The sequence below is a fragment of the Salmo salar genome, chromosome ssa16 (genome assembly GCF_905237065.1).
Source record: "Salmo salar chromosome ssa16, Ssal_v3.1, whole genome shotgun sequence".
Taxonomy (NCBI): Eukaryota; Metazoa; Chordata; class Actinopteri; order Salmoniformes; family Salmonidae; genus Salmo; species Salmo salar.
The window spans coordinates 73,734,386-73,746,984 of NC_059457.1; the positions used below are offsets into that span (position 1 = coordinate 73,734,386).

Sequence of the window (12,599 nt, forward strand, 5' to 3'; positions counted from 1 at the left end):
ATTTGGCCTAAACAGGAGAATCTTGTTTGTAATTCAATACTGAACACACATCTTCCCCTCAAACGGCCTTTAATCCACCCAGTTATATCATATATAATTGAACATCACAGAGCTCCACTTCTGAAGAACAAGGGCAGTTTGTCACAAAATGACCATGCATTCTATTATAAATCTAATATCACACCGTCCCTCTCTCTCACTCTTTCTCTGTTCTCTTTCTCTCCCCCCTTTTTCCACCTCGTTCTGTCCTTTAGTCTCTCTCTCTCTTCTCTCTCTCTTCTCATTTCTCTTTAACAGATATGGATGATGGGTATTCAGGGTGGAGAACTCTGCTGATTGGTTGAATCAGGGCAGGTCATTTGCCACACACACACACATACAAACACACACACACCCTCACACACACACACACTCTCTCACACAAACACACACACACGGACACACTCACTCACACACAAATACAAACACACACAAGTCCCAAAATGACTCCCATCTTTCTGGTTTATTACATTACTCCTAAGTGTCTGACTCCACAGAAAAAGAGGGATCATTTTTATTAGGAAGTCTAGCAGAAATATCACACACGCACACACACACACACACACACACACACACACACACACACACACACACACACACACACACACACACACACACACACACACACACACACACACACACACACACACACACAAATAAACAACGAAACCTCCCCAAAAGCTCCAGACACCTCATTAGTCAGTGTAGTGTCCTGGGGTGTAGTAAATAAATATGCTGTTTCCTGTGACACTCCCAGTGGGGATAGCAGTAATGACATCACACACTCCCAGTGTGGGTAGCAGTAATGACATCACACACTCCCAGTGGGGATAGCAGTAATGACATCACACACTCCCAGTGGGGATAGCAGTAATGACATCACACACTCCCAGTGGGTGTAGCAGTAATGACATCACACACTCCCAGTGGGGATAGCAGTAATGACATCACATTCCCAGTGTGGGTAGCAGTAATAACATCACACTCCCAGTGTGGGTAGCAGTAATGACATCACACTCTCCCAGTGGGTGTAGCAGTAATGACATCACACTCCCAGTGTGGGTAGCAGTAATGACATCACACTCACAGTGTGGGTAGCAGTAATAACATTACACTCACAGTGTGGGTAGCAGTAATAACATCACACTCACAGTGTGGGTAGCAGTAATAACATCACACTCCCAGTGTGGGTAGCAGTAATGACATCACACTCCCAGTGTGGGTAGCAGTAATGACATCACACTCTCACAGTGTGGGTAGCAGTAATGACATCACATTCCCAGTGTGGGTAGCAGTAATGACATCACACTCCCAGTGTGGGTAGAAGTAATGACATCACACTCTCACAGTGTGGGTAGCAGTAATGACATCACACTCTCACAGTGTGGGTAGCAGTAATGACATCACACTCTCACAGTGTGGGTAGCAGTAATGACATCACACTCCCAGTGTGGGTAGCAGTAATGACATCACACTCCCAGTGTGGGTAGAAGTAATGACATCACACTCTCACAGTGTGGGTAGCAGTAATGACATCACACTCTCACAGTGTGGGTAGCAGTAATGACATCACACTCTCACAGTGTGGGTAGCAGTAATGACATCACACTCTCACAGTGTGGGTAGCAGTAATGACATCACAGTCTCACAGTGTGGGTAGCAGTAATGACTTCACATAAACGTTGGCATTACATTATCACTGTTGCCGGTGATCAAATGAGACCCCTACTAGAGTTCATGACACACTTTGACAAAAACACTATGAAACACACACACGCACACACACACACACACACACACACACACACACACACACACACACACACACACACACACACACACACACACACACACACACACACACACACACACACACACACACACACACTGTAAACCACAGTTCCATACAGAGTTCAGCCAACCGGCAGTTCAGTTTGACAACAATAAAGGACGTCCTTACAATCCAATAGTTGATTTTATGGAAAAGAGCTTTCAGTGTATCCCTCAGGGTGTGCTGGGTGAGTCTACTGGCTTCACTGAACTCTGGAGACATAGAGCTGATTTACCACCTAGTGCTACATTACTGTTATTGTTTAGTATATTAGAGAGAGAGAGAGAGAGAGAGAGTATAACAAAAGCGGGTAGAGGAAGAGAAGGGGGTAGAGCTCTGTATTCTACTTACAGATGTAGGATCTTAATTTGATCATCCTGTTATAGGAGAATCCACATAATAATTCACATTTTCTGTTGCTGCAGGATTCTTTTCCTGCTGTAGCAATGGGACTCAAAGTAAGATCCTACATCTGTACACCTCTTCTCTCCATCTCTGACTGAGGGATGGTGGTTATAGTAATGTAACAATATATATAATGTAATCATATACATAGTTTATGGGGGATACACAGTGATGACTCACACTGACAATGATATTACACTGGCAACAATCAGTATATGCAGTTTTTTACAATCACTTTGGCACAAATTTCAGAACCTTGTGGTCATTTTTCAAAACTCTAGACACAAAACTCAAAACGGTCATCACTTGTAACACAGGCTGTCCAATGTTCAAAACATTGCATTGTGCATTCATATCTTTAAAGAAACCTTGCACTTGCAGAATCATTGGTTCAAATGTATCATGAAATACCATAGGAACATTCATTTAGATCACCCACACTGTCACGACTTTCGCCGAAGTCGGTCCCTCTCCTTGTTTGGGCGGCGTTTGGCGGTCGACGTCACCGGCCTTCTAGCCATCGCCGATCCACTTTTCATTTTCCATTTGTTTTGTCTTTGTCTTACACACCTGGTATCACTCACCCAATTACTTGTTCATTATTTAACCCTCTGTTCCCCCATGTTTGTTTGTGAGTGATTGTTTGTTGTAAATCGGTCCGTTATTGTGGGCTAGCTATATTGCTTTGTATTTGTGTATTTTGAGTAAAGTACGTTGATTACTCATATCTGCTGTCCTGCGCCTGACTCTCTACACCAGCTACACACAGAACCATTACACACACACAAGATACCAATAGTTTCACTGTGTAGTTGTTCGTACAATCATTAAATATTGTAGTACAAAATATGTGACACATGTTGCATTATGCTACTACACGTAAATACATCACTGTAAAAGGACTAGTAGAGAGATTACTGCAGACACAGTGGAATCATTGAGCAAAATATGAAATTTATTGATGAAATACAATAAAATCACAACATAGGTTTCTTTGAATCAAAGCAAAGGTAATTAGCTACAAAAAAAGAAAAAAACTACAGTAAAACTTCAACTGCAGTGTTCCTCACCTGGCTTACTGTAAAAAGCAAAACAAAGGATTGATTACTGTACTTCTATATTTCCCTCAACCCTGTCTTGTGGATTTGGCCATAGGTTCTCATCCACATCACAATGGATGTTTTCATTAGCCAAACATCTTGGGAAGAATCTTCGGGCGAATCCAGGCCAGACACTGGTCTGCCGTGATGTCATTGCATGCGTCATCCATGGCTTGGAGAAGGGTGGCTTGTTCGTGAGGGCGCCTATCATATACCTTCCACCTCCATGTGGAGAAAAATTCCTCAATCGGGTTAAGGAAAGGAGAGTATGGGGGTAAGTACAGGGTGGTAAATTGTGGATGGGCCTGAAACCATGCTTGCACCGCTTGAGCATGGTGGAACCTGACATTATCCCACAAAATGACATAGGTCATGCTATCAGCTCTACAGACCTGATTTAGCTCATCAAGGAAGGTTACATTCGAACAGCGAATCATGTGGCTGCCTGCAACTCAACATATAGAGTATATAGAGTAGAGAGCTTTAGATGTTGTTCGACCAAACATTAGAACAGGCAAGATGAGTAATCTAAGCAACTTTGACCGTGGTAGGATTGTTGATGCAACACATGGTGATTCCAGCATCTCAGAAACAGCTGCCTTCCTGGGATTTTTACGTACTACAGTCTCTAGAGTTTAAAAAGAATGGTGCGATAAACAAAACACATTCAGTGAACGGCATTTCTGTGGGCAAAACACCTTGTTAATGAGAGAGGTCAGAGGGGAATGTCCAGACTCGTTCGAGCTAACAGAAAGGCCACAAATGCTCAAATAACAGCTGTTTAAAACAGTGATGTGCAGAATGGCATCTCTTAACGTACAACACCGTGAATAATTCAGGGTGTTGTGGAGGCAAAAAGGGGTCCTACCCAGTACTAGATATATGTACCTAATAAAGTGGCCGGTGAGTGTACAGTGACGTCAAATCTGAAAACATGGTCGGGAAAAGTGGTACATGGGACCATAGAAACAGTGTCTGATAAAGAATGATGATGAAATATTACATCCATAGATAATGTAGTCCAATTGGTTCATGTTCCACGGTAATTGGTGTGAATGGATCTCGTTATCCTGAAACTTTCATGATCTAAACATGGAATATTGTTTGTCAGTTTCCATAAAACTATGCATTAAGAGTAATTGATAGTTAGATCATTGTAATGAAATGAATAGACAGTCATCTCAGATGTAATGTGTGAATTGCATTTTGAAATGGTAGTACTTTGATGTTAAGTTGTGTCATTTTGAACAGGTGATTTTAGTTCAGTGAACAAATGATCTTAGCTTTATGTGTATTGTATCCAAGCAATTGGAAAAAGTGTTTTGAAAAATGTGCATTTTGATCATTGGTTGTGAGTTTTGTGTCTAGAGTTTTGAAAAATGACATCAAGGTTCCGAAATTAGTGCCAAAATGATTGTAAAAAACTGTATTGCATGTTGTGTGTGTGTGTGTGTGTGTGTGTGTGTGTGTGTGTGTGTGTGTGTGTGTGTGTGTGTGTGTGTGTGCGTGCGCGTGTGCGTGCGTTCATGCGTTTTGTATGTTTTCTCTGCTGTTTGATCATGAATCTATCATGGCTAGACTGACTGCTGTTTCCATCATCAACATGACTGTATAATGACTCACATGCTAGTTGACTAACAGCATCTGCTATGTTATGAGGTGAAAACGTTCATCATAAATAATCATAATTAATCACAAGGTGCTGGTTACAACGTGTGTGTGTTCATGTCTGTGTGGATGTCATGTTCCAGTATTTAAATGTATTTTTTTACTGGTAGAAATGTTATAAACACGATATTTTTTTATTTTTACTTAACCATTTTTTAACTAGGCAAGTCAGTTGAGAACACATTCTTATTTCCAATGACGGCCTACCCCGGCCAAACCCGGACCACACTGGGCCAATTGTGCGCCGCCCTCTAGGACTCCCAATCACAGCCGGATATATTAACTGTGAAATTAGATTTGGACAAATTCATTGCGAGTGTGTGAGATAATGTGATTGACAACCCACACACACACACACACACACACACAACATACACAATACACACACAACATACAAACATATACACACACACCATACACACACACACACCATACACACACACACACCATACACACACACCATACACACACACCATACACACACACCATACACACACACACCATACACACACACACACCATACACACACACCATACACACCACACACTCAATAAACACACACACACTCAATAAACACACACACACACACACACACACACACACACACACCATACACACACACACCATACACACACCATACACACACCATACACACACACACAGCATACGCACACACACCATGTACACACACACACACCATACACACACAACATACACACCATACACACACACCATACACACACACCATACACAATACACACACAACATACATACACACACACACCATATACACACACACCATACACACACACCATACACACCACACACACCATATACACCACACACACACACCATACTCACACACCATACTCACATACCACACACACACACCATACACACACACACCATACACACACACCATTCAGACACACCATACTCACACACACACACCATACACACACATACACACAGCATACACACACACACCATGTACACACACCATCCACACCACAGGGAACATATCTGGTATTTTTCTGATAAAAGCTTCACACACTCAATAAACACACACACACACACACACACACACACACACACACACACACACACACACACACACACACACACACACACACACACACACACACACACACACCATGTACACACACCATCCACACCACAGGGAACATATCTGGTATTTTTCTGATAAAAGCTTCACTTGTGTCACACCATTTCCCACTGTTAAACTGTCAAAGTCTGTGGGGGAAACTAATAGCTAATGTTCGCTTCTTGATCATGCAAATGATCATTCAGATGTGCTGAGAACAATGTCTTATGAAATGGTTAGGAACACACACACACACACACACACACACACACACACACACACACACACACACACACACACACACACACACACACACACACACACAACACAGGGATAGAAAGAGAGGCTGAAAGAGAGAGAGAAAGACAGCGGCAGTCTGTAGTTTTATAGTGACAGTGTGCTGTTCTGTCAGACAACAGTGGTGTTTTTATGAGGCTTTAACGCCTTTATGGTTAATTGACTCAACTCACTGGTGGCAGGCGTGGATCTCCTATCTAACTACCCTATCTGTGTGTGTGTGTGTGTGTGTGTGTGTGTGTGTGTGTGTGTGTGTGTGTGTGTGTGTGTGTGTGTGTGTGTGTTCGTGTGGATGTAATTGTCCTGTATTTAAATGTCATTTTTTACTGGTAGAAATCTAATAAACACAACATCACCCGTCAATATTAATTGTGAAATTAGATTTGGACATTTTCATTGCCAGTGTGTGAGATAATGTGAAATAATATTTGGACATTTTAAGTGTGTGTACGTGTGAAATAAGATTTAGTCATTTTAAAGGTGTGTGATTGGCTATAAGCCCAGTAGTGTGTATCTCTGTTCTCATCGGCTGGTCTGTGTGGGCTAGCATGGTGTTATACTGAGATAAACACCATTTACCACTTAGGCTGCAGCCTTAAGTGTGTGTGTATGTGTGTCTGTCTGTTTGTATACATGTGTGTGTGATTAAATGTAATTCATCTTAAATCCAGAATATTGTATTAAACGCCTGGAGATGTGAGGAAATGAAGAGTAAATAAACATTAGCTGTTTAGCATAATTCCACAACAACACTGGTTGGTTAGCCATCACACTCTGTATTAAACTATAATGGATTATTTATTTTAATGTATCTAAAAGCTTGGTAGCGTCGGTGTTCCCTTCCCAATGGAGCTAAAAGCAGTCACAGGTACTGTACCTTACAGAATGGAACCCCTTCCATCCTTCTACCCTCCCACCCCTCCATCCCTCCATCCCTCCATCCCTCCACCCTCCCATCCCTCCATCTCTCCACCCTCTCATCCCTCCACCCTCCCATCCCTCCATCCCTCCACCCTCCCATCCCTCCAACCCTCCAACTTCCCATCCCTCCATCCCTCCCATCTCTCCATCTCTCCATCCCTCCCATCCCTCCACCCTCAATCCCTCCATTCCTCCATCCCTCTATCCCTCCAACCTCCCATCCCTCCATCCTTCTACCCTCCCACCCCTCCCATCCCTCCAACCCTCCACCCTCCCATCCCTCCATCTCTCCATCCCTCCCATCCCTCCCATCCCTCCATCTCTCCATCCCTCCCATCCCTCCCATCCCTCCATCTCTCCATCCCTCCCATCCCTCCATCTCTCCATCCCTCCCATCCCTCCCATCCCTCCATCTCTCCATCCCTCCCATCCCTCCATCTCTCCATCCCTCCATTCCTCCATCCCTCTATCCCTCCACCCTCCCATCCCTTCATCTCTCTTTCTATTTTTCACACACTGTTCCACCCCACACCGACTCACCGACTTTTTCGTACAATCCCCACACCTCTGCTGAGTAGAACAGCCAGGGGATTGAATCAGGGAATCTCAAGGACTTAATCTGGGATCTCAGAGGGAGGGAGGAAGGGAAAGGTGAGTGGGTGTTAGACTTGACATTCATTTACTACAGTTAGAACTTCAGTAGAACAGCCAGGGGATTGAATCAGAGGAATAGGGAAATATAACAACAACTAAAAACTGTCTCTGTCTCTAAATCATATATGAGCAAGGAACTCACTAAAACATCAGTCATTAAAAAAGTGGGCAGTGAACACACACACACACACACACACACACACACACACACACACACACACACACACACACACACACACACACACACACACACACACACACCTGTACACCCCCAATGAGTATATGTATATAAACTGTATTAATTCAGACCTGTACACCTCTCATGAGTATATGTATATAAACTGTATTAATTCAGACCTGTACACCTCCCATGAGTATATGTATATAAACTGTATTAATTCAGACCTGTACACCTCCCATGAGTATATGTATATATACTGTATTAATTCAGACCTGTACACCCCCCATGAGTATATGTATATATACTGTATTAATTCAGACCTGTACACCCCCCATGAGTATATGTATATATACTGTATTAATTCAGACCTGTACACCCCCCATGAGTATATGTATATATACTGTATTAATTCAGACCTGTACACCCCCCCATGAGTATATGTATATATACTGTATTAATTCAGACCTGTACACCCCCCATGAGTATATGTATATATACTGTATTAATTCAGTCGTGTCTCTGAAGACTTCTTGCAGATTTCCTCACTCTGTCTACATTCATAAGGCGTGTGTATGTGTTCCTTATTGAACCCATAGATACTGTATACATATGCAACATCCCCTTGACTTTGCCTGTAGGCGTAAAGCAACAAGACATGGTTGGAAAGTAGAGTCTGGAAGAAGGGAGCACAGGTAGCTCACTCAGGAGCCTTTCACTCCATTCAACAACATTCAATATTTATCAACATCACTCTATGAAAGTCTTGCAGAATGGTTTGGTTCTAGTAACATTCTGTTCTCTCTCTCTCTCCCCCTAGAACCGGTTCCATCTCCAAATGTCAGTTCGTGTTCCACCCTCTCGCCTGGCCAACCTTCTGCTCTCTGTTCTCCAGGGGGTAGAGGGGGAGACAGAGGGTGAAGGGAGAAGAGAGGGGGGAGACAGGCGTCAGGAAGGGGGTAGAGGGGGAGTCGCTGTGGTGTGTCCTGGATGGGAGGAGAGGGGGGAGGGACTACTGAAACATCTAGAGACACAGAAAGGAACAAGCTGGAGTCTGCTGGATCTCATCAACCTTACACATATAGGAGGGGAGGAGAGGAGGGAGGAGAGAGGGAAGGAGGAGAGGAGGGAGGAGAGAGGGAAGGAGGAGAGGAGGGAAGAGAGAGGGGAGGAGGAAAGAGGGGCTGAGAGAGGTGAAGAAACAAGTGATGAGACCAGAGAAGACAAGAGGGAAGCTGAGGTCTTGTCTCTCCTCTCCCGTCGTCTTCTTCGCTCCGCCTCTCCTCTCTCCTCCGTGGTCATCCTTGGTTCCGACCCAGAATGTCTCTCTTCTGTCCTCCGCTGCGCCCAGCGTCTCGCTCCCTCGCTCCCCGCGCTGCAGTGGATTATGGGTAACCCTCTGTCACCTGACTCTCTCCTCTCGCTGGGCGGGCCCCTCGGCCTATTGGCTTATGGAGAGGTGATTATTAATTGGTTAATTTATCCATTCATTGATTTGGTTGGTTGATTGGTTGGTTGATTGGTTGGTTGATTGGGTGATTCATTGATTGGCTGATTGGTTTATTTTATTAGATCTTTGAAAACTCATTTAAAAGTGTGTGTGTATGTGTCTAGGTTGGTCGTAAGCCCATCACCTTCTACATCCGAGACGCGCTGCGGTTGATTGGCCAGGCGGTGACGTCGGCCAGTGAGGTGAGGCCAGACCTGGCTCTGATCCAGAACCTGGTCAACTGTTACGACAAACCAAACAAAGAGGAAGTGCCCTCGTCTGGACAATACCTGGCCAGGTAGATATATTGTACACACACATATACACACACATCTCTCACCCCTCCTCCAGTCATTGGCACCAGATGATAGAATGGAGTCTGAGAGGACCTGTACCATTTATAATCCATGCCAAGCCTGAGAATACACAGACAGATCTGGACAGACTGTAGATAGACTGAAGGCTTGGGACTGTGGCTAGATTAGCTTTAGACAGCTATACAAAGCTTTATTGACACCATTACAAAGACAGGGATAACGGTGTGTCTAACATCTTTACATAGATAGAGCCAGCGTTCTGTCTGACATCTTCACATAGATAGAGCCTGTGTTGTTTGTGACATATTTACATAGATATAGCCAGTGTTCTGCCTAACAGCTTTACATAGATAGAGCCAGTGTTCAGTCTGACAGCTTTACATAGATAGAGCCAGTGTTCTGTCTGACAGCTTTACATAGATAGAACCAGTGTTCTGTCTGACAGCTTTACATAGATAGAACCAGTGTTCTGTCTGACAGCTTTACATAGATAGAACCAGTGTTCTGTCTGACAGCTGTAAATAGATAGAGCCAGTGTTCTGTCTAACAGCTTTATATAGATAGAGCCAGTGTTCTGTCTGACAGCTTTACATAGAAAGAGCCAGTGTTCTATCTAACAGCTTTACATAGATAGAGCCAGTGTTCTGTCTGACAGCTGTAAATAGATAGAGCCAGTGTTCTGTCTGACAGCTTTACATAGATAGAACCAGTGTTCTGTCTGACAGCTTTACATAGATAGAACCAGTGTTCTGTCTAACAGCTTTATATAGATAGAGCCAGTGTTCTGTCTGACAGCTTTACATAGATAGAGCCAGTGTTCTGTCTAACAGCTTTACATAGATAGAGCCAGTGTTCTGTCTGACAGCTTTACATAGATAGAACCAGTGTTCTGTCTGACAGCTTTACATAGATAGAACCAGTGTTCTGTCTGACAGCTGTAAATAGATAGAGCCAGTGTTCTGTCTAACAGCTTTATATAGATAGAGCCAGTGTTCTGTCTGACAGCTTTACATAGAAAGAGCCAGTGTTCTATCTAACAGCTTTACATAGATAGAGCCAGTGTTCTGTCTGACAGCTGTAAATAGATAGAGCCAGTGTTCTGTCTAACAGCTGTAAATAGATATAGCCAGTGTTCTGTCTGACAGCTTTACATAGATAGAGCCAGTGTTCTGTCTGACAGCTGTAAATAGATAGAGCCAGTGTTCTGTCTTACAGCTGTAAATAGATAGAGCCAGTGTTCTGTCTAACAGCTTTACATAGATAGAGCCAGTGTTCTGTCTGACAGCTGTAAATAGATAGAGCCAGTGTTCTGTCTTACAGCTGTAAATAGATAGAGCCAGTGTTCTGTCTTACAGCTGTACATAGATAGAGCCTGTGTTCTGTCTTACAGCTGTAAATAGATAAAGCCAGTGTTCTGTCTTACAGCTGTAAATAGATAGAGCCAGTGTTCTGTCTAACAGCTTAACATAGATAGAGCCAGTGTTCTGTCTTACAGCAGTAAATAGATAGAGCCAGTGTTCTGTCTAACAGCTTTACATAGATAGACCCAGTGTTCTGTCTTACAGCAGTAAATAGATAGAGCCAGTGTTCTGTCTAACAGCTTTACATAGGTAGAGCCTGTGTTCTGTCTTACAGCTGTAAATAGATAGAGCCTGTGTTCTGTCTAACAGCTTTACATAGATAGAGCCTGTGTTCTGTCTAACAGCTGTAAATAGATAGAGCCAGTGTTCTGTCTGACAGCTGTAAATAGATATAGCCAGTGTTCTGTCTGAGAGCTTTACATAGACAGAACCAGTGTTCTGTCTGAAAGCTTTAAATAGATAGAACCAGTGTTCTGTCTGACAGCTTTACCTAGATAGAGCCAGTGTTCTGTCTGACAGCTTTACATAGATAGAGCCAGTTGTCTGTCTGACAGCTTTACATAGATAGAACCAGTGTTCTGTCTGAGAGCTTTATATAGATAGAACCAGTGTTCTGTCTGACAGCTTTACATAGAAAGAGCCAATGTTCTGTCTGACAGCTTTACATAGAAAGAGCCAGTGTTCAGCCTGACAGCTTTACGTAGATAGAGCCAGTGTTCAGCCTGACAGCTTTACATAGAAAGAGCCAGTGTTCAGCCTGACAGCTTTACCTAGATTGAGCCAGTGTTCAGTCTGACAGCTTTACATAGAAAGGGCCAGTGTTCTGTCTGACAGCTTTACATAGATAGAGCCAGTGTTCTGTCTTACAGCAGTAAATAGATAGAGCCAGTGTTCTGTCTAACAGCTTTACATAGGTAGAGCCTGTGTTCTGTCTTACAGCTGCAAATAGATAGAGCCTGTGGTCTGTCTAACAGCTTTACATAGGTAGAGCCAGTGTTCAGTCTGCTGACAGCTTTACATAGATAGAGCCAGTGTTCAGTCTGACAGCTTTACATAGATAGAGCCAGTGTTCTGTCTGACAGCTTTACATAGAAAGAGCCAGTGTTCATCCTGACAGCTTTACATAGATAGAGCCAGTGTTCTGTCTGACAGCTTTACATAGAAAGGGCCAGTGTTCTGTCTGACAGCTTTACATAGATAGAGCCAGTGTTCTGTCTGACAGCTTTACATAGAC

General features: G+C 43.3%; 1 protein-coding gene across 1 annotated transcript in view; it reads left to right on the forward strand.

Annotated features, from left to right (window-relative positions):
* Positions 1–12,599, forward strand: part of LOC106595577 (glutamate receptor ionotropic, NMDA 3B) — a 60,757-nt gene that overhangs the window by 16,468 nt on the left and 31,690 nt on the right. The window contains exons 3-5 of the mRNA XM_045696709.1: positions 9,019–9,114; positions 9,196–9,657; positions 9,813–9,985. Coding sequence (XP_045552665.1) covers positions 9,019–9,114; positions 9,196–9,657; positions 9,813–9,985 — 731 coding nt within the window. The remainder of the gene's footprint in view (positions 1–9,018; positions 9,115–9,195; positions 9,658–9,812; positions 9,986–12,599) is intronic.